This window comes from Haliotis rufescens, unplaced genomic scaffold (assembly GCF_023055435.1).
Source record: "Haliotis rufescens isolate VD_foot unplaced genomic scaffold, xgHalRufe1.0.p SCAF_8, whole genome shotgun sequence".
Lineage (NCBI taxonomy): Eukaryota > Metazoa > Mollusca > Gastropoda > Lepetellida > Haliotidae > Haliotis > Haliotis rufescens.
In genome coordinates, this window is record NW_025964372.1 from 12,192,450 (window position 1) to 12,215,890 (window position 23,441).

General features: G+C 41.5%; 1 protein-coding gene across 1 annotated transcript in view; it reads left to right on the forward strand.

Annotated features, from left to right (window-relative positions):
* The first annotated feature begins 350 nt into the window (after nt 1–350).
* LOC124113763 (sulfhydryl oxidase 2-like) overlaps nt 351–23,441 on the forward strand; it is a 40,554-nt gene continuing 17,463 nt past the window's right edge. Inside the window, exons 1-7 of the mRNA XM_046474274.2 lie at nt 351–672; nt 3,562–3,662; nt 5,892–6,052; nt 16,908–16,998; nt 17,750–17,886; nt 19,348–19,554; nt 20,199–20,328. Of these exons, the coding sequence (XP_046330230.2) occupies nt 432–672; nt 3,562–3,662; nt 5,892–6,052; nt 16,908–16,998; nt 17,750–17,886; nt 19,348–19,554; nt 20,199–20,328 (1,068 nt within the window). The 5' untranslated portion in view covers nt 351–431. The remainder of the gene's footprint in view (nt 673–3,561; nt 3,663–5,891; nt 6,053–16,907; nt 16,999–17,749; nt 17,887–19,347; nt 19,555–20,198; nt 20,329–23,441) is intronic.

Sequence of the window (23,441 nt, forward strand, 5' to 3'; positions counted from 1 at the left end):
CGTGGCGGAAAACATGTTACACGATCCAAATCGATCACCCGTAGTCATCACGGAAATAATCATGAACATAATATGTGACTCTAGGCACGTTTCACCACGTGGCTTTGTATTGGAAATCTTCTGCGACTGAGATCAGAAGATAAAATATAGTACGTTCGTACGACTAATGTTTAGTATGGTAATTTCTTTCTTTTTTTAATAATATTATTATTAACAAGTCACCATAGAATAATTGGAATATATACACAAATGCCTGATAATTGGATATTGAGATATTTCTTCTAAACAAATTTACTAATCAATCAAAAGGTTAAAATTGTTTCTACTATTGATAACAGTTGTGAAGAGAATAGTACTTACCGGTTCACGTTAACGTAGCTCTTGTTGACACTTTGCAGGGTTTGACAGCGAGCAATGTCCGAATCAGGAAGATGAACGCCTGTCTGTTTCTGTTGACATTCATAGTTTTTAACGAATATGCCGAATCGGGTCAAACGAAGAAACATGGACTTTATTCACCTTCTGACGATGTGACAGTTTTAACCAATGAAAATTTCTACGATCACTTTTTGGACAAAGAGAATGCTTGGTTGATCGAGTTCTACAACAGCTGGTGCGGCCACTGCATCAACTTCGCACCCACATGGAAGAAGTTTGCTACATACGCCAAGGGTATTTGAAGGCATACATTTTTGTAGAACCATTCTTATTGACATTATTTGACTATTTCAATGTATACACTTTGGTGTTTTCAGAATAGTTGAAACTTTTAAACAGAATTCTTTGTAATAAAATGAATATAATAAAGTAAACAGTGTGCCAGTTACGCATGGAATAGGCCTATGCCTAAAACCTCTTGCTGCTAGGTGTACAACGAACATTGATTAAATTATAATTAATGTATGTGGGTACCCATGGCTGATTTTATGCAATGATTGTGGGTATGCTGATCAGTAAGTTATATTTATACAATGACAGGATCACTTCTTTGAGTGGCATTTAGAAGTTGGAATGGTAACTAAAACAAAATTGTTATGGATGAGCAACTTCTTTATTACAATTGGGCGACGTTTCGGAGTAGATTCTAACACCGTTATCAAGCAAATGATGTACAAACTACTTACTTACTTACTTACTTACTTACTTTGGAGACTTAGCGTGCGCTTTCCGACTGATGCGTATTTCGCACACGGGCCCGGCCAGGCCATTTAATGTGTTTCCGAAAGGGGCGAAAGTGGTCTGTGCAACCCAAGAGGGGGGTTTAGGGGTTGCTTATATAGAATTTGGGAATTTTGAGATTTGGAATAGATGCCGATGGGGTTGGGGAGGAGAACTAAGGGAGCTGGGTATGGTGGATGTTTTGTTTGTTTATGTGATTTTGATTTGGTAGGTTATTGTGTTTTTAGATGCGTTTTATTAGTTCCGTTTTTATTAAGAATACGCCTAAGGCCTTGAAGTTTTCTAGTTTATTTTGTGGGTTTAGTATTGCTTCTAGAGTGAGAGCCTTGTTTAGATTGAGGGTGGTTTGTAATGCGGTTCGATGTGTTAGGTAGTGTGTGCAGTGGATGAGTGCGTGTTCTGGGATTTCTGGTTGTTTGCAGTGTGGGCAGTTACCTGTAGTGTGTTTCTTTATTTTTTTTAGGTGGTTATTTAGGTTGGTGTGTCCTGTTTGGAGTTAGTTTAGTGATTACTCTGTCGATTTTTTTGATGGATGGAGAATTTTTGGTTTGGTTAGTGGTTTGCTGAGCACTTTTTTGATTTGGCTATTTGAGTTTAGATGTAGGTTATACCATTTTTTTGTGATTTTTTGCTTGTTTACACTGCCCATTAGTTCTGCCGTGAATATTGATTGGTTGTTTGGGAGTCGGAAGGATTGTGTGGTTTTAGTTGGTTGTGTGGTATGGACTCCGAAACCTGTGTGTTTGGAGGTCGGATCTGAGCATCCGTCTGTGTAAATGTCACACCAATTTGGCCAATTTTCGTGTATGTATGTTAGTGTGGTAGTTTTAGCTATGTTTGGGTCGGTTTGTTTATTTATTTGGCTAGCTAGTGTTGTGTCTATTTTGGGTATTTTAAGTTTAGGGGTGAAGATATTTTATTGTTTGCAGTTTTGTTTAAGATTTTTAATTTGGTGTTCATTTAGGTAGTTTGTTATTCTTTGGGATATTGGGGTAAGTAAGAGGTGTTTACGAGCTAGAGCTTGGTTTTTGGGGCTGATGTTTTGGTTTATTAAGTTTTGGATGAGAGGGTTTGATTGGGACGCGGCCCAGGAATTTAAGCTTATGTACAAACTAGGTATGAGCATGATATATACACATAACAATAGATAGATGTTTATATAACAGAAAAGGTTGATGTACACTGATTGATAAGGTAGTTATGATAAGACAAGTTTATACAAGAGATAGGGTTGATGTACAGTGATTGATGGGTAAGGGATTAACACAAGGATTACTAAGAAGGAATGTATGGGAAGCCAGTGGGGAGATAATAGTTCAGTGTTGTTTAGGCAAGCTGATGAGATCATGGTAAGCTGGAGGGATGTAGTATCCTTGATCTCTGTTTATGGCTGGCTGAATTCTTTTGATGCAAATGGCTTCTCTAAATTTTCTGAGCTTGAAGTCTTTCTGGTTTGTTGTTAAGATGTTGACGTTGTCCCACTTAATATTGTGGCTGGGGTGGATTTGGGTGTGGTCAGAGATAACAGATTTAGAGTCTTTTTTTTTTAGGACAGAGGCATGATGTTCTTTTAAGCGTTGGTTTAGAGAAGCCATTTGCATCAAAAGAATTCAGCCAGCCATAAACAGAGATCAAGGATACTACATCCCTCCAGCTTACCATGATCTCATCAGCTCACCAAAACAACACTGAACTATTACCTCCCCACTGGCCTCCCATACATTCCTTCTTAGTAATCCTTGTGTTAATCCCTTACCCATCAATCACTGTACATCAACCCTATCTCTTGTATAAACTTGTCTTATCATAACTACCTTATCAATCAGTGTACATCAACCTTTTCTGTTATATAAACATCTATCTATTGTTATGTGTATATATCATGCTCATACCTAGTTTGTACATCATTTGTTTGATAACGGTGTTAGAATCTACACCAAACGTTGCCCAATTGTAATAAAGAAGTTGCTCATCCCAAACAATTTTGTTTTAATAACAGGATCATTAAGATAATAATTTTTAGGAACCTCATTAATATTAAAGCTAATCTTTTTGTTCCAAACAACGCCTCGGAGCAACTTTTCGTGAGGGCATGATGTCAATGATTTCTTAAAGCTTACGTCTTATTGTCTTGGCAGAAGAGGATTGGGAATCTGCTTTGTCTAGACAGATTTTAAGGTTGTTTTTATTGTCATGTTTGGGCAAGGCAAATGTTTGCAAGTATTTCTGATGTCAGGTATGCAGTTAGGTGAAGCCAACATGTTTAAAGTGCATCTATGGCTCACAAATTACAACAATGTTCACACTGATTTTGTATCTGCACAGTTTTCTGCTAATCAGTCTCCCGGAAGGAAATGCTAACTGTCCTTATCCTCCTCCCAGGTTGGGTGAGCGTGTTGTCAGTGGGAGCTGTGGACTGCTCCAATGCAAACAACAGTGGGCTGTGCCGAACCTTTGATACCCAGGGCTACCCTACAATGTTGGTATGTTACATACAGATATAACACTTGTGTAATGGGATGTGTATAATGTCTGTGTCAATTGTCAGATGGTGTAGTATTCTCTCACAGGAAATGTATCTCTGTGTATTTACATACAGACTGACATGTGTCTAGTGTGACATCAATACATACATGGGTGACATACAGACTGACATGTGTCTAGTGTGACATCAATACATACATGGGTGACATACAGACTGACATGTGCCTCGTGTCTAGTGTGACATCATTACATACATGGGTGACATACAGACTGACATGTGCCTAGTGTGACATCAATACATACATGGGTGACATGCAGACTGACCTGTGCCTCGTGTCTAGTGTGACATCAATACATACATGGGTGACATGCAGACTGACCTGTGCCTCGTGTCTAGTGTGACATCAATACATACATGGGTGACATACAGACTGACATGTGCCTCGTGTGACATCAATACATACATGGGTGACATGCAGACTGACCTGTGCCTCGTGTGACATCAATACATACATGGATGACATCCAGGCTGACATGTGCCTAGTGTGACATCAATACATACATGGGTGACATGCAGACTGACCTGTGCCTCGTGTCTAGTGTGACATCAATACATACATGGGTGACATACAGACTGACATGTGCCTCGTGTGACATCAATACATACATGGGTGACATGCAGACTGACCTGTGCCTCGTGTGACATCAATACATACATGGATGACATGCAGACTGACATGTGCCTCGTGTGACATCAATACATACATGGGTGACATACAGACTGACATGTGTCTCGTGTGACATCAATACATACATGGATGACATGCAGACTGACATGTGCCTCGTGTGACATCAATACATTCATGGGTGACATACAGACTGACATGTGTCTAGTGTGACATCAATACATACATGGGTGACATACAGACTGACATGTGCCTCGTCTCTAGTGTGACATCAATACATACATGGGTGACATGCAGACTGACATGTGTCTAGTGTGACATCAATACATACATGAGTGACATACAGACTGACATGTGTCTAGTGTGACATCAGTACATACATAGGTGACATGCAGACTGACATGTGTCTAGTGTGACATCAATACATACATGGGTGACATACAGACTGACATGTGTCTAGTGTCTAGTGTGACATCAATACATACATGGGTGACATACAGACTGACATGTGTCTAGTGTGACATCAGTACATACATTGGTGACATAGAGACTGACATGTGTCTAGTGTGACATCAGTACATACATAGGTGATATGCAGACTGACATGTGTCTAGTGTGACAGCAATACATACATGGGTGACATGCAGACTGACATGTGTCTAGTGTGACATCAATACATACATGGGTGACATACAGACTGACATGTGTCTAGTGTCTAGTGTGACATCAGTACATACATTGGTGACATAGAGACTGACATGTGTCTAGTGTGACATCAATACATACATGGGTGACATACAGACTGACATGTGCCTCGTCTCTAGTGTGACATCAATACATACATGGGTGACATGCAGACTGACATGTGTCTAGTGTGACATCAGTACATACATAGGTGATATGCAGACTGACATGTGCCTAGTGTCTAGTGTGACATCAATACATACATGGGTGACATACAGACTGACATGTGCCTCGTGTGACTTCAGTACATGCATGGTTGACATCCAGGCTGACATGTGCCTAGTGTTACATCAATACATACATGGGTGACATACAGACTGACATGTGCCTCGTGTGACTTCAGTACATGCATGGTTGACATCCAGGCTGACATGTGCCTAGTGTGACATCAGTACATACATGGGTGACATACAGACTGACATGTGTCTCGTGTGACATCAATACATACATGGATGACATGCAGACTGACATGTGCCTCGTGTGACATCAATACATACATGGGTGACATACAGACTGACATGTGTCTCGTGTGACATCAATACATACATGGATGACATGCAGACTGACATGTGCCTCGTGTGACATCAATACATTCATGGGTGACATGCAGACTGACATGTGCCTCGTGTGACATCAATACATACATGGATGACATGCTGACTGTCATGTTCTTTCGTGTCTAGTGTGACATTATTACATACATGGATGACATGCAGACAGACAGGTGCCTGGTTTAGTGACTGGTTTAGTGACTGGTTTAGTATAATGCTTCAGTAACTGTATTTCTTCTGTTGTCAGTTCTTCAGGCCCCATGCCAGCAAGAATTCCTCCCATCATACAGCGACACACACACTGGCTGGAGGACATGACTTCGACAGCTTGGTAAGCTTCAGCTTCAAGTGCCTAGACTCAATCAACTCTACAGCTCCACCTTCCTGGCCAAGACTGCAGCCACTAAAGTAAGTTCACTACACAATCTACCATTCACATATATATATATATATATATATATATATATTAGAAACAAAATGAGACTGTCATTGATGATAGGGGTATATTGCTTATGGTTTGTGACTTTATGTCTCCCCATTTTGTTGCAATATACTTTGGCGCTTGGTAGTAGCTCTATTGTTGTTCCAATTGGCCATTTTGAAGTCTTCTCATGGTCACGTTCTCGTGCCGTGCATCTTGAATTGTTGTTTATAGCTTGGTAATTGTTTTATGTATATTGCCTATACTCTTTGCGGGCGTGTAAGTGTTGGTTTGCACTTTCTCTTGTGTGATTTTCTCATTCAACCAATGAGTTTTTAGGTTATAAATTGCCTGCCTGTTTTCATTGTTCTGTTGCACGCAATTATGAATGCAACTTTTGCATAATTTACAGATTTATGCCTCATATTACTTGTCCTAGTAACAAGTCTAGCAGAGAACCCTGCCCATTGTGTTTGGACTGCACAGACCCCTGTTCGACAACATCTCAGTGCTGTTTCTGCCATCCCCTCGCCTCTCAAGCCTTCTCCAATTATCTGAGGGTATCTAAGAAACACCAGACCCAGCTGGCGCTCAGACACCCTAAGATGCCTGCCACTGCAAACACTTGCTTTGTTCAATACTACTACGGCTGAGATGCAGCAACCCTCCACTTCGCCTTCGGGCATGACTTCACCCACGGTTCTCCAAACTTTGTCGCCAGGGCAGACTCTCATGTCTCCAGACGCTGATGACTTGCACGTCCGTGACCACACCAGTGCCTGCCCCTCCCCTGGCGTCGACGGCGTTCCTGGTGTCAACGCTTTCAGCACCGGCACCACCACGCTTGAGCTCCTGTAAGCCCACTAGCTGTCCTTCCAGCGGGCACTAGCGATCCTGTAGAAGTAAAGGAAGAGGAGTGCATTTTCCACCAACAACATCACGGTGGTGTGGTGCCTACGCAATCAGGGGATGACACACTCCCTCCTTCAACAGACGTTCTGGTCCTGCCATTGCAGAAGACAAAGAGCCTCGCTCTTGACTTTGATCGTGCCTTGGTGACCAACGAGGGCCTGGTTCGTGGATAGCAAAGACATGTCCACAGACAACCCAGGTTGGCCAAACAGACAGGTTGGCCTTCATCTCACCCTGGTATATCTGCAAAGGGCCTTAGGCATCAAGGGTTTTCTGGCCAGAGCAGCGACATGTGGCAATTCTTTGAGAGTTTCTGCAAGGAAAAACATCATGACCCCACTGCGTCTTGGCAGAATTTCTTCTGTTCCTGCACAGGAGACACCTCAAGGGCATTACCATTACTACTTACCTGGTATTGGCAGTCCCAGAAGTTCGCAGAATGGTAAAGATTCCGGAACACCATGCTTTGCTACGCTTCAGATTAGAGGATCAGAAGGCAGAGTTTCAGACCCACGGCATGGGATTTGAATGTGGCTCTAAGTTGCTGTGTGATGCCCCATTTGAGCCGCTTCACTCAGCTTCATTTTACAACCTCACCAAGAAGTTGGTCTTCCTCTTGGCTCTGGTTACTGTGACAAGGGTGAACGAGCTTGGATTCCCCCAGGGCCAATAAATCTCACGAGAGCAGAGTGATTGTCTCCACCATGGCTCTCCACAGCTATTGCTTCTGGGGTTCTGACACAGTTCCCGCCTGGCACTACTGGAGAGACGGAGCCTTAGAGGATGTAGAGGGCACCCACAGCTTTGACCCCATGGTTGTTGCCCTGCAGGTCACCAATCCCAAGTGCCATTGACTCTTCCTGATGCCCAGAGCTGACCTTTCGACCTCTCTGGTGCTTGTCACCCCAGAGTAGAAGGTTTACATGCTACTAGCATCAGCTCGGTACATCAGTTCTAAACCTCAGCTCACGCTTTTTCATATTACTGTAGTGTCACCTGGACATCCTGCATCCCTCATATTCTTGTTTCTTTCTGTTCAAACTAGTATGTAACCAAATAAACAGTTGTGTACAATCAACCTGGGAAAAGGCCTCCCTGCATAAATGTATTCCTTGACTACAGTGTGTGCATAATACATGCGTACAATGAGCTTTGATTTTATTTCACTAAGCAAAGACGTTATCGTGAGCACACAACACTGTTAGAAATATGTCAACAAATCTGTACTGAAGTATGCAGGTTATTACACTATCTGGTTATAAAAGGGTTCATCGTGTTTGAAATTCATTGTCTTACTTTTATCCAAGATTTCATACAATTTTGTTCACATTAATTTTGGCGAAATCGTGTGTGAACTGATTGGCAATTCAAATCAACACACCATGAACCCGCCTTGAAACAACATTAATCATTCGAGATACAAAGTCTTCGGTCTTCCTATCACTGTATTGAAATTTCTTTTCAATTATAATATTGGCCATGGCATTAAGCATCACCCATAACTAGGGGAGAAAATGTGTAAACAGCTGATGCTATTTCCGGCTCATTTTACGAGACAAATACACATGTAATCTTATATTTATTTCTGCGTATGAATCATTGTCAGGCATACAGTACACAAATACCATTGAATTTGTAAATCATCATGTCTAGTGATGTTTTATCATAAATTTAGTGTTTTTATTGACCAAATTTGCAAACAGCTAAAAATGCAAACAAACTCCTATTGCCATCTTGACCATAACACAAGATGCATAGTAAAGCAGTGCGCATGTAAAGGGAAGTAACTGCAGGCTATATTGGATCGCATTGTTTTTAAGTCTTTTAGCATTTCACTGCCGGAGTCATGTGGTTGAAAAGCAGTTGGTTTTTTAAATGGAAATAAAAACGAAACATGCGGTAGACTTTTTGATGATGCAGACGGTGCCTGAGGACCAAGACTATTATTTTTTTTAGTCTTTAGTTTGTTATCACTTGAATTCCCTGAAGGGATACAATGTAGTTTTTTACTGCACATAATATGATGTTGACTGATAGTGCTTGGTCCCCCTTGCAAGTCGTATATTCACTAATCAACAACAAAAACACAGTCTGGCTGCACCTCCTACTTTATATCCTTTGTTATGATATCCGGTCTCAGGTTGTAATGTCTGGCAAGAACTTTCTAAAGAATATCTGGTTGGCAAACTTTAAAATGTCCAGTTTGCACTTTTTCAAATCGGACATTTTGCAGTCACAACCAGACAAGTCCGGAGCATTGACCGGTTTCTGGATCCCTGGTTTATTGTGAGATTGTATTAAACCATTTTATTTACAATGAGGGGTAGCTGAAAGGGATGATAGTGCATCCTTAACAGTTTGCATGTACTTAGTACGTACTTTCCATGCCTACAGGCTGCAGCTGAACCAAATACACAAACTGTGGGCAGAATATTCAGAGGAATAAACGGGGCATGACAAAGATTTTCAGGATGCTTGGTTCCAGGTCCATGATCTGTTGTATTTTTCAAGTAGACCCAGCTGATTTTGTTGAGTGATTTGTTGTAGCACTCCTTGTACCATGATGTCTAGATACAGTTTAGTCATATTGTTGGTCCTAGCCGTATTATGATGATAGGACCGTGTTAGTGCTTGTATGCAATGATTATAGAACACATTCAGTATAAAACATTCAACCTTTTACGATATCGAATAACAATTAATTTGCATTGCAAAGGATGTCAATTGCTTTTCATAACCCTGTCATCAATTGATGACATTCTCTGCTGGCTTGTGAAGCATGTGAGCAACAGGTGGCTGACTGAGTGTGCCAGTCATGTACAAAGACAAGCACTGTACTGCAAATCAATACCTCCAGCTTACAGTGGCAGATGAATCCTACACTACAAGCACATGTTTAGCCATGTATCTCATTGTACAAGCTGTATGTTAATTCATGTATACTTAACTTGTTTATTTTTCAGAAGCAATATTATCCATCGTTTTCTCTCTGTTCTTCCCTTTCCATGCTGCTGCTTGTGGGAGGATTTGCTTTAGCTCACCAGGATCACGGTCCATAGCTCAATATTCCTAACTTCCACTGATGTACTTACAATCACCTTCCTAAGTTCATGAACTTAATTAACAATTTAGTTTCATTTTTTTTTAAAATAATTATTTATTTTATCCTTACTACCTATTCAGTTTTTTTCCTCACTTCGATCATATAACACAGAACCCAAAACATGCCTCTTCTACAAATGGTTACCAAATACAGATTGAGATATCTGTTCTTCATCACTTTCCTTCTGTTTGCATAGGAGGATACACAGGTGCTTACTTTTGGTGAGTTAAAACCTTTAACATCGGTCTTACTATATCTTCTTAATGTACAAAACTTCACAGTTGCCCTCCTAGCAGGTTACTACAGTAACATGGATATAACGAACTACAAGGGACCAGAGAAATCAGTTCGATATATACGTTGTTCGTTATATACATTTTCGCTCGCCATCTTGGATAAAACAAAACACAAGGCACGTAATTGCAGCATTGACTTGTATTAGCAGTGATCACTTCATAGCATTCAATTGATAACATTTTATAACATTCATTTAATAACATTAAATTAGATTCTTCTTACTTTTGCCCGCCATGATAGCATATGCAAGTGAACTGACACTTGGACACAATCTCGTAAAATTTATATGTTTAATGTTTGTTTTACAGACACGATTACATGTACAGGTAAGATTAACACAATGCAAGTTTGGCAAGGTTTATCCATCACCGCTGATTGTGATGATTCATGGTGAATGCGTACAGCCAATTGTCAGTGACACCTGACACTGAGTGTGATTTCTCAGTTAGCTATACACGTCACTAATTAGTGGTAGATGAGCTTGTCAGTGATCAGATATCAGTTCGCTGAAGCCGTTAGTTCGCTGTAGCGAGTTCGTTATTTACGTATATTTTATATGATATTTAACAGTCTGTTTGTTCGCTATATCCATGTTTGTTATATCCATGTTCTACTGTACTTACATTCTCTATGTATTTATGTATTTTGTTTTTTAGTTTTTGGTGATGGATTTATCATGTTGTTTCATCACAACTGAAATGAACCGCCATTTTGTCTTTTCCCCACCGTTTTTACGACTCACCACGTGGCCACGTATTGACGTGTTCTGCATTTTGGATTCTTTATTTGGCTTGGGTAATACACTAAATTTATTTATTTTGTTTTGGTAACTTCCTGAGAGGTATCTTTTCAACCAGTAGACATTTGGTCTGATTCAACTTGCCCACTGGTTGTCTGGATTAGGTTTTGTTTTGCGATGTTCTCCTTAACCCGTTTAAAGCACCATGCTCTAGGAGAGGTGACCTGTAGATTCAGTCCTTGGATAAGGCTGAGGGAGCTCACATTTGTTGGAAGCCATTTTTTAAAGCCTTCCATGAGCCGCTTGGTTGATATATGCTAGGTTTCCATAAAAACAGGGCTTCTGGTGGTCAGCATCTGTATCAGAACTGGCAGATCTTCACTGTTAAGGCCCACTTAGCCTGTTTGACCCCTTTGTCATAGGCTACCAGGTACCCACTTCTCGGGATCATCGTTGACTGGTCTCTCATATCACTGTGTTCCTTTTTTGCTCTGCACCGGCCCCATCATCCAACGACAACATCAACTGTCGTCCTCGTCGACATCGCCTGCACCAAGGCTCCTCTACCCTGCCTTAGGGCCAGCCTTCCTCAAAGAGGCTCTTCCACGGCGCTCCCGTTGCTCCCGCTTTTTTTCGCAGAACTTGGGTACACCACTTGTATGTCTCCCACACAGTTCATCGGGGATTGTCTGTGTGTGGAGATTGCACCTCATTTCCGGCTCCAATGCGGTTTTCTCGGCTACTGGCCAGGGTGATTTACATGTCACGTGTCAAGTATTCCGACTGTAAACAACCTGACCGGAATTAGGTCAATTGACCTATGGGGTGCAGTGCAATATATTTCTACATATTGGTTTGCATGCTTACTTGTATGCATGGTGCAACCACTCAACTAGACGCCCGTCATAGTCCATCCATGTACAGAGGATGGAAATGGTAGACCTCTGCTTCCAACTCGGCAGTCCCAAGGCACCACGTTTCATTGTCCCCACGCTATAAGAACGGTAGCGTTTATACAGCACAGGGATGGAAAAGATTGCCTTACTTCGTATAGTATGATCTTCAGACTACGACACATTTATATCTTCAGCCTTGGTTACAAGATGCAGCGTCAATTTTCTAATTCTTCCCACGATCATACCATTGACCCTTGTTGACTACATGCCGAGTATCGTGTTGCCTTCCTTCATCATCACCTTGATATAAGAACTGGAGTGCCTATACGACACTCAAGGGATGGAAACAATCACATTACTTCGTGCAGTAGGGTGCGATCTTCCCGAACCACAGTTTTACAGATTTGCACCTTATCTTATGCTTCGACTTCCGACTAACCGGTTAAGTCGGTACCTTGGCAGTCGGGTTGCGGAGTGGCTTTATTTTGTCTACATGGGGTTTGGTTCGCAGGCGACCACACCTTTCCTTGTATCGTCCCAACAGGACAGGATCGGGGACCCAAGTTGCTGACTTTTCAACATTGCAGTTTTGTAGACGACCTCATTTACCATGACTACCCACTCTTCCACTGCCGCTTCCACTTTGTCATTGGCTAGTGTTTCTGGGAATGCACGCACCAGCCCACGTTGTGACCAACTGTGCTCCGGAGATCAACTTTGAACCACTCATCTTCCTTCAATGACTTATGAAGATGACAGTGTTCCCACTGGCTCCAACTACCCCTGTACAGGTCAGTGAGCTCCACGTCCCTGAGATGTCCGGTTCGAATGTGGTACTCATGGCGTTGTGTGTCTTGGACTGTGCTGGGACTTCATTGCCAAGAATCAATTACTAAGACTGCCTGATAGATCATTCACCTCCCCCCCCCTCTCGTCCATTGTGGGTGCCAACAAAGAGATGGAGCTTTTATTATGCCCTGTTAGGCCATTGAAGGTTTTCCTACGATGGTCTAATGTCTGGCGCAAGTCTAGGAAATGCTTTTTCCTGCCTGTCTCCCCCTTGTCGCAGTCGGTCATCCTCCAAGCTTATTGGTCTCCTCCCTCCCCAAAGGCTAACACCCCATACGAGATCAGGGCGGTCGCATCTATCATGGCTCTTCACAGTAACTGCTCCATCCAGTCGATCATGGAAGGCTGTTCATAGTTTTGGTCCCCTGGTTGTAGACCAACAGGTCACCAATCCCTGACGCCACTGATTCTCCGATACCCTGAGCGGGGCCAGACTAAAGGGCGGTCGCATCTATCATGGCTCTTCACAGTAACTGCTCCATCCAGTTGATCATGGAAGGCTGTTCATAGTTTTGGTCCCCTGGTTGTAGACCAACAGGTCACCAATCCCTGACGCCACTGATTCTCCGATACCCTGAGCGGGGCTCGCCAACTTATCCAGTGTTTATCACCCCAGACTAAAGGGCTATACTGCGTTCCGCATTTGCTCTTAGGTCGGTTCTAGTTTTTGGCTAATCACCTCATTCTATTTCTGTCACCCATTCAGGTTTTCCTTTATGCATCGACTCTCGTTTCCAGACAACAGGAATGGTTGTAGATGTTGATGGCGATGTCGACGCCCATGCTGCTTATTCTCCGATAGCCTGAGCGGGGCCTGATGACCTCTCTGGTGTTTATCACCCCAGAATAGAGGGCTCTCCTGTGTTCCGCATTCGCTCTTGGGAATGGTCATAGATGTTGACATCGGCGCCTTAGATTCTTTGATGCCCTGAGCGGGGCCTGTCAAACTTTCTGGCGTTTATCACCCAAGATTAGAGGGCTCTACTGCGTTCCACATTCGCTCTTAGGTAAGTTCTAGTTTTTGGCTACCCGCCTCAGTCTATTTCTGTCACCTATTCAGGTTTTCCTTTATGCATCGACTCTCGTTTCCAGACAACAGGAATGGTTGTAGATGTTGATGGCGATGTCGACGCCAACGCTGCTTATTCTCCGATAGCCTGAGCGGGGCCTGATGACCTCTCTGGTGTTTATTACCCCAGAATAGAGGGCTCTCCTGTGTTTTCCGCATTCGCTCTTGGGAATGGTCATAGATGTTGACGCCGGCGCTGTTGATTCATTGATGCCCTGAGCGGGGCCTGTCGAACTCTCTGGCGTTTATCACCCAAGATTAGAGGGCTCTATTGCGTTCCACATTCGCACTTAGGTAAGTTCTAGTTTTTGGCTACCCGCCTCAGTCTATTTCTGTCACCTATTCAGGTTTTTCCTTTTTGCATCGACTCTTGTTTCTTGAAGACAGGAATGGTATATGTTCCGGTCAACACTTGTATGCATTGCGGATTCATCAAACTTTGACGGGGGTTTATTATGGATCCCATGTGAGGCACGCCCACCGGCCGTGCCATCTGATAAAGATGCATTAAGGAGTAATGCAGGATATGTAAAAAAATTTAGTAAAATCTAAATATTTTTACAATTATATACTTATCCTGCATTACGACATCCTTCGTCCTCCCCACGAAATTTCAGATGTTATGTTTAAAGTTATGTGTTTTGATCTTTCGGATCACATGCAGACTGTGCATCAGCTGGTGTTTGTAGTGATGATAAATGTAACCGAACTGTGGTCCTCATTGTACGGGGATATGCTACCTCTGTCTGATTATATTACATTCAGCAATGTAGGAATGGGTTCCTAAAGACCTTCCACTGCATTTTCACACAGATTTGACTCTCCTAGGTGTGGAGAAAGACCACTGTCAACTGGAAATAATTCCTCGTGCTGGAATAATGTTCAGCTTGTGTGCAATGGTGGCAGATGAAACGAAAAGTTGCCACCTGGTCCCGTTCACTCACTTATGTTCATAGGAGGCCTGTTCAACACTGGCAAGGGCCTCCTAATGACTTCAAATCAACAGCCTAAAGTCACTAGCAATGGCATACTACATCCTATTACACTTCATCAGCAAGATGGGGTTAACACACTCTTGTTATATGGTTGGCAGAACATTCCAGTCCTATAGATTGATAGACTGTGCATCACTGGAGGCCAGGGCTCGCCACATCCCAGGCACTACTAATATTGCATCCTGTCAAGGAGATTCCACACCACTCCAACAGTATCTGCTCAATTCTGTTGATCTGTCAACAGCTGGACACGCTCAACATCGATACAACCACCAGCTTTCAGTGTTTGTGCCTCCAATTTCAGATCCCCTTGCTTGAGATCTTGGGCCATTGGGGAAAATATCCATTCAATCGCTTTTCAACCATCAGCACTACTACCTAAAGTTCTTCTGAAGTTGGGGGAGACAAGATCACAGAGCGTTTGGTTGCACCTTATTGAATTAAAGAATTAAAGAGATCGCAAGAAACCCAGTCATTGAACTTGCACCCTGTGAAAAGCCACTCATCAATCTGCGGGGTTCCTCTTCTTCTCTTTTAGTCGCATCTACTAGGCCTTTCTGTCTGCTCATCTCTGCTCAACAATCTGCATCAACAAAAACGGAAAATGTACTTCATGTAACTATGAAAATTGATATTCACAACAAAATTGCAAACAATTCTATCACTATGTTCCGGCTTTAAGTTGCAAATAAAATTTGACAGGTGACCAGATGCCAAAGTTGACATGGGCATCATGTGAGGTATGGTCGTCCAACACCAACTACTAGGGGAGGCAGATCAAAGTTTCATTACTACTGTCATCAGTACTGGGGCATGATGACGCTGCTGAATTGCCACTATGTCCAGTTTGAGTCAATACCTGGAAGTTAAACGATCTACCAGGATGCTGTTCCTTTCACTGGCATCTTGGAGTGAACAGACAGCACCTTGGCCAACTATTACCTGAGGGATATGTCTGTGGAGGATGTACCAGTTTGGGCCACTGATATTGGCCCAGTAGTTGATTGTTCCACATCATGTTTCGCAGATGTACTCAGTTTCAGACGACAGGACTTTGGGTGATGTCTCAACAAAACTCTTGACGGATTGCCAAGCTCTTGTTGATATGCGAAATGACTTTAATCTGCCAATACTTGCCAATATTTTCTTATTCAAGCATTCAGATTGTCAATAGAAGCTACTGCTGAGTGCAAGTTTGCCAGATATTTGTGCCTCAAAGTCTCAGAGATTGTTGGGCTCTTGTTTGCTATTTGCTACAACTTAAAGTTCCAATCCTTCGGGTGTCACCATCATGTTTGAGAGCTGGAGAGGTATTCAATCTTAGACTACATGTCCTTGATAGTGACACTGTCAAATTAGAAGTGGTTTTGATATATCGTACAGCTTGAGGCTGCAAGCATATCACTCAGAAATGATTTTCATTAAGAATTCAGATCAGCATTCCAAGCTACTGCTTAGAGTTTGTCAGATATTTCCTTGGTGATACAGGATTAGTGAAGACTATCACTGAGCATAGTCTAATCCAGACATAATCTGTGCTGGATACCAATACCGCAAGCATGTAGGTTCCATATTTTACATGTAATGGTTGATTTGACTTTTATGGTACATATCAACCATACATAAAGATGAAACTTCTTATGGCCATTCTGAACAATATCTCTTCACAATCAGTTTGACCATTGAAGTTGACACTTCACATGCTTGTTCCTACCAATGATGACTCCTGAATTGCTAAAATTTGTTAAGTTTGTTAGATTTTAGTGTTAGTCCTCAGCAATTAGTCAGAGATGATGTTACTATGAATGGGGAGAACTTTTGTTCTGTTGCTGTCTTTGTTTTTTAAGCTGTGAACTGCAAGTCCAGGTGAACTACAATGCTGTGACACTATTATTGTCCTATTTCATGAAGTTTTATATCAAATGTTCTCTATTCATCCCTATGCCAGATCATCATGTAAGACTACAATATTTAAATTTCAGAACAATACAAGAAATCTGGACAGAAGCAAAAGAGCACCATGAATATGTTTTTCTTATTTTCGAAGATCCAAAATCAGTACTGGGAAGAGAGGTAAGTGAAGGATATATGGAATACCTTGTTTAAGTTTATGTCAATGATATAACCAGAAACAGAAGGAGATAAAGATCATTTCACAAAGCAACACAGCAACACTGACATTGACCAGCCTAACATTATCTTCACAATATTGCTGACTGATGCTCTCTATCATGGCAGGGGTCCTGTCCCAGGCCTGACTCTCATAGATTACAGTATTTGCTGACTGATGCTCTCTATCATGGCGGGGGTCCTGTCCCAGGGCTGACTCTCATAGAGTACAATATTGCTGACTGATGCTCTCTATCATGGCGGGGGTCCTGTCCCAGGCCTGACTCTCATAGATTACAGTATTGCTGACTGATGCTCTCTATCATGGCGGGGGTCCTGTCCCAGGGCTGACTCTCATAGAGTACAGTATTGCTGACTGATGCTCTCTATCATGGCGGGGGTCCTATCCCAGGGCTGACTCTCATAGAGTACAGTATTGCTGACTGATGCTCTCTATCATGGCGGGGGTCCTGTCCCAGGGCTGACTCTCATAGATTACAGTATTGCTGACTGATGCTCTCTATCATGGTGTGGGTCCTATCCCAGGGCTGACTCTCATAGAGTACAGTATTGCTGACTGATGCTCTCTATCATGGCGGGGGTCCTGTCCCACAGCTGACTCTCATATATTGTATCTCATGAACTGTAATATTGCTGAGTGGTGTTAAGCAACACTCACCAGCTGATGCTGTCACTCTGATCCATCTTCTTACAGGTTATTCTGGACACGATGAACCTGCCCAGCATCCTGGTGCGACGAATGCTGAAAGCAGATGTCACCAAGTTTGGCATCAACACCTTTCCCTCACTGTACTCTGTCAACAAGGATGGCATATACAAGAAGGTTGTCGTGTAAGTCATGCTAACAAGGATGGCATATACAAGAAGGTTGTCGTGTAAATCATGCTAACAAGGATGGCATATACAAGAAGGTTGTCTTGTAAGTCATGCTAACGAGGATGGCATAAACAAGAAGGTTGTCGTGTAAGTCATGCTAACAAGGATGGCATATACAAGAAGGTTGTCATGTAAGTCATGCCAACGAGGATGGCATTTTCAAGAAGGTTGTCATGTAAGTCATGCTAACAAGAATGGCATATACAAGAAGGTTGTCATGTAAGTCATGCCAACAAGGATGGCATATACAAGAAGGTTGTCATGTAAGTCATGCCAACGAGGATGGCATATACAAGAAGGTTGTCATGTAAGTCATGGTAACGAGGATGGCATATACAAGAAGGTTGTCGTGTAAGTCATGCTAACAAGGATGGCATATACAAGAAGGTTGTCATGTAAGTCATGCCAACGAGGATGGCATATACAAGAAGGTTGTCGTGTAAGTCATGCTAACAAGGATGGCATATACAAGAAGGTTGTCGTGTAAGTCATGCTAACGAGGATGGCATATACAAGGTTGTCATGTAAGTCATGCCAACGAGGATGGCATATACAAGAAGGTTGTCGTGTAAGTCATGCTAACAAGGATGGCATATACAAGAAGGTTGTCGTGTAAGTCATGCTAACGAGGATGGCATATACAAGAAGGTTGTCATGTAAATCATGCTCATGAGGATGGCATATACAATAAGGTTGTCATGTAAGTCATGCTTACAAAGGAGCCCCTATTCCATGTATCCATCTGTGCAGTTATGAATGTCATTTAGTAGCTGCTGAATGATATTGCTTCAATGACCTTTCTTCAAAAGAAACAGTGCCATCCTAAAGTTTCAATTGTATTTAATCTCCATTCTATTATTGTGAATCATTTCCTACCTTAGCCTTGTTGCAAGTCTGACATTGAAATAGCTGCCCAATCATTTCACTCATGAACTCAAGTGAGCTTAGTGCATTGTACGTGGTCCAACTGTCCAACTGTCCATTCGTCTGTGCATTGTATGCGATGCCTTTCAGGAATATCTCATTTATTGGTCGTGCTTTAAGGTTCATGCCAACACTAACAGCCTCATGAGATAGTAATAAATTCTGTATGTGATGTATTTTATCAAATACTAATGTTTTTCATGTCAAAAGATTTCATGTCATTTTGTCAAATTCTTTAGCCTTGTCCATGGACAACTAAAATGCAAAATTAGAACTGTATGGCAGTGTAACATACCTGATCCAATTGGATAAGCCAAGGGTTGTATTTACTGTATTTACTTCCCACCATACAATTTTCTCTGTGAGGCCTGTGTTAAGGCTCATATGAACCTAATACAATGGCCCCTCTTTTGGACCTTTTGCTTGTATTTATCTTGGAATTTTCCTGAGCGAAGGGAGTTGTATGTTCAGTCAGTAATATCTGTTTTGCAGGGGTGATTATGGTATTCAAGATAGGTCAAAGTTTGTAAGTGCCATTCAAGTCTTCAGTGGAAAGAAGGTTGCAAGCAACAATACAATGCACAGCTTTGTAAGGGTCGGTGACAAGAAGGAGGATGAAGACCAGGAAATGAAGAACGAGGGAGATGGGGAGGGGCAGTACGAGCAGGGAAAGGAGGCAGAGGACAGACCCCCACAGTCGTAAGTGTGGAAGGAGGGAGATGGGGAGGGGCAGTACGAGCAGGGAAAGGAGGCAGAGGACAGACCCCCACAGTCGTAAGTGTGGAAGGAGGGAGATGGGGAGGGGCAGTACGAGCAGGGAAAGGAGGCAGAGGACAGACCCCCACAGTCGTAAGTGTGGAAGGAGGGAGATGGGGAGGGGCAGTACGAGCAGGGAAAGGAGGCAGAGGACAGACCCCCACAGTCGTAAGTGTGGAAGGAGGGAGATGGGGAGGGGCAGTACGAGCAGGGAAAGGAGGCAGAGGACAGACCCCCACAGTCGTAAGTGTGGACCTTCTCAAATGCAGTAATGTAATGTACATTTATTAAGAACACACTTATAATGAACTGATGGACATAACAAACTGTTTTTTGGTCCCATCCGTGTACTGTATATATGCTTATAATGAACTAAAATTAGAGGTCCCTTTGAGTTGGTTATAACTGTAGTTTAGTTACTAGAGTCATCTTAGTACTCCTGGGCCCACTTGCACAAAGCGATCTTAGCGCTACGACTATTGTAAGCCTATGTTAAAGTATGGGAGTTAAGATCATCTTAGCACTAAGATCGCTTTGTGCAAGTGGGTCCTGGACTATAAGTAAGTTTACAACTATGCTTGTTTCAGTGCCCTAGTACACATGAAGGACTTGGAATCAGCTCTACACTACAGCTTGAAGCAGGAGGTGGCCATTAAGAGCTCTATTGATGAAGAGGGTGTAACAGCACTGAAGAACTTTATAACAATTCTTGTGAAGGTATTTCAGTCATGTTTGTAGTAGATGTATTATTATTCAGCATGTGTGACTTGTCACAGACTGTTGGCCTTGCATACCAACAGGCCTTGCATACCAACAGGCAGGGCCAACCAGAATGTTTGACTCTCAAAGGCTGCATCTTTGACAGGTTTAATGTTGAGCAGATGCCTTAGGAAAACTGATAGAACTGAAATACTGTTCAAAGTGGCGTTAAGCCCTACTCATTCACCAACTCCGTTGAATTTCTTTAGAAAATCCTAAACCTTGTCATTTTGAATGGGCCATTGACCAATATCTCTGATTAACATTACTGGTAAGTATTGTACATGTAGCATCATCAAAGCCTTACCTTCCTGATGTTGTTGTGACTTGGGTGTATCTTGTACTTCTATTACCTTTACATTATTCTATAATTTAAGAATGGGTGCTGTTTGTCCGTCCTTCTATCCTTCTGTCACGTTTCGTTTACCGAGCAGAACTAAAAAAACATGAGAGATATCTTAACCAAACTTGGCACATAGATGGGTCTAATGGCAAACTGGTGCCTTTTGATAGTTTGGGATTTTTTAAAAATGTATTTTTCGAGTTTCCTTAGCAACAACTTTGACTTAGACTGAAAATTGCGTTAGTGCTTGTTTCCAGTGCAAATGTGAAAAAAATACAATATTTCTTGCCTTGCACACCAGACATGTCATATTGGTGGGGGATATGAGTATTTCATGCTTGTTAAAACAAAATGTCGAGCCTTCAAAAGTAAACGCGTAAACTATTTAGATAATGTTACTTGACAAACTGTACAAACTGAAACTCTGACATGTTAGCTGATATATAGAGCTGATAGTGTAAGTAGATAGTAACTCTCTAGGACTGAAAGACCCAAGTGAGCTAGCTTATGGAGTGTTGGGTTAGTTGCCATACATCCATCTGGTGTATGACTGTCTGTTTACTGGAGTCTGGAACTTCAGGAGGATTCATGAAGGTAAAATTGTGTGGGGGTTCTTAAATGACTGTTATCTCCTAAACAACCCAAGGTCTAGGAATTTGAAACATTGATGTCATGTGTATGGACTCAGTGGGGATTCAGACTTGTTCATGCCAGTACACATCATACTGTGGCTGGGGTGAAAAACACAACATGAAAAAAAAGCCACATTGGCAGAATCACATGCTATGAAATGATATGAATATGATGGATATTATAGATATAAAAGGACCATTTTTTTAAATTATTGCAAATGCCAAGTTTTATACATCATTCTGTTTATAATTTTTTTTATTGAAACTATGATCTACGATGACAATATGCAGAAGTTTTCATATTGAGCCACCACCTGGATTGGAAGAGAGTTTGACATTAAAATTTAGCCATATATTTTGGGGGGATTTTGCATTCCAAGAGTTGGCGTCGCGGCTTGTAAAAGAAATATTCTTGAAACTTTCATTCAAGTAAATATCTCTGCGAAGTCATTTGAACAGAAATGAAACATACACTGGTTCCTTCAGATTTATATTTTTTCTTAAGATTTCATGATGAAAAAAATAAATTTTAACTTTCTTTTTGCTTAACTCTGATTTAATTCCTTTAAACTAAAGTTGGACCCATATTTACTGATTAGATGTTTTAAGTGGATACAGGAAACGTATGTTCTTTGTTTATTGCCTGCACTAAAAGCCACCACTGGAAATTGGAATGATGGAAGGGAGACAACTTTGAAACTATTTCAATAATTATCTCCCTTTGATTAGTTAGCATTGATTAGCTTGAATTTACCAAGTCAATGGAAGTACAGTGTTCCCTCACTATTACGCTCTTCAGTATAGTGCAAACTCCTTTATAGTGCACTGTAAAGCATGGCTCCCAAAATACTAACATTTTTAATAAACTCAAGTTTTCCAATGATACATTGTTTTCCCCATCTAAAAAAATATTATCAGCTGATCACCGGAAATACCAGTCAACAAATCCAAACTGAAGTACGCAATTTAATCCCATTATTACACTATCTTGTTATAAAAAGTTGTTCATTGTTTATCTGGATTTATGTTTGTAATATATTTTATTAATTTTATTCAAAATTTCATTCAATAATGTTAACATAAATTTCGGCGAAATCATGTGTCAAGTGATCAGTAGATCGCACAACTCACCGTGATTTACAGCAACCATGGGCAGATTACCGCTATTGACACCTTGAAACAAATTCTAATTGCAAGAGAATGGATAAATATATCATTAATGCCATACTTTGACTCGTTAAAAGTTGTATTTGAGACAGTTTGACTATTAAATGTCAACACAACTTTTTCGCAATCGAAATACATGTAGCGTGGGAGGTCCCTACAGTGACCCTTATAACTTAAAATATATGGAGTGAAAGCTGCAACTAATATAACATGATACTAGAATATATTATTCCTGATAGAATAATAATTTCAGATGCAATTTATTCCCATGATTGCATCAAAATTCTTTCAAGTTGTATCATTGGGTACTTTTTTCCTGAATCACCGGTAGATTGGGAGGAAACGTGTGCACAGCTGATTGCTATTTCTGGCTTAGTTTACAAGAAAATACACACAGTAATCATAATCTCTGTAAATAAAACAATGCCTTGGAGAGCAGGAAATACAATTTAAATGGTAGATCATCATGTCTAGACCGCAGATGGTATATAATAAAGCTTATCAATTTTTGGGACCCCAAAGGTAGCCATGTAGCAAGGGATCCAAAGTGTTGGAATTGTGTTAGCATTCCTTGCTCAGTGCTGCGATTGTACTAACATTTCTTAATCAGAATTGGAATTGTACTAACAATTCTTGTGTTAGCATTCCTTGATCGGTACATGGATTGTGTTCACGTTCCTGATTTTGTTTGTTTGTTGTTTAACGCCGCATTCAGCAATATTCAAGCTATATGATGGCGGTCTAAGTAAATAATTGAGTCTGGACCAGACAATCCAGTGATTGATATCATGAGCATCGATCCACACGATTGGGATTGATGACATGCGTCATCGACGAGCTTGACCATCCAATCCCATTAGTCTCCTCTTACAACAAGCATAGTTGCCTTTTACAGCAAGCATGGTTGCTGAAGACCTATTCAACCCCGG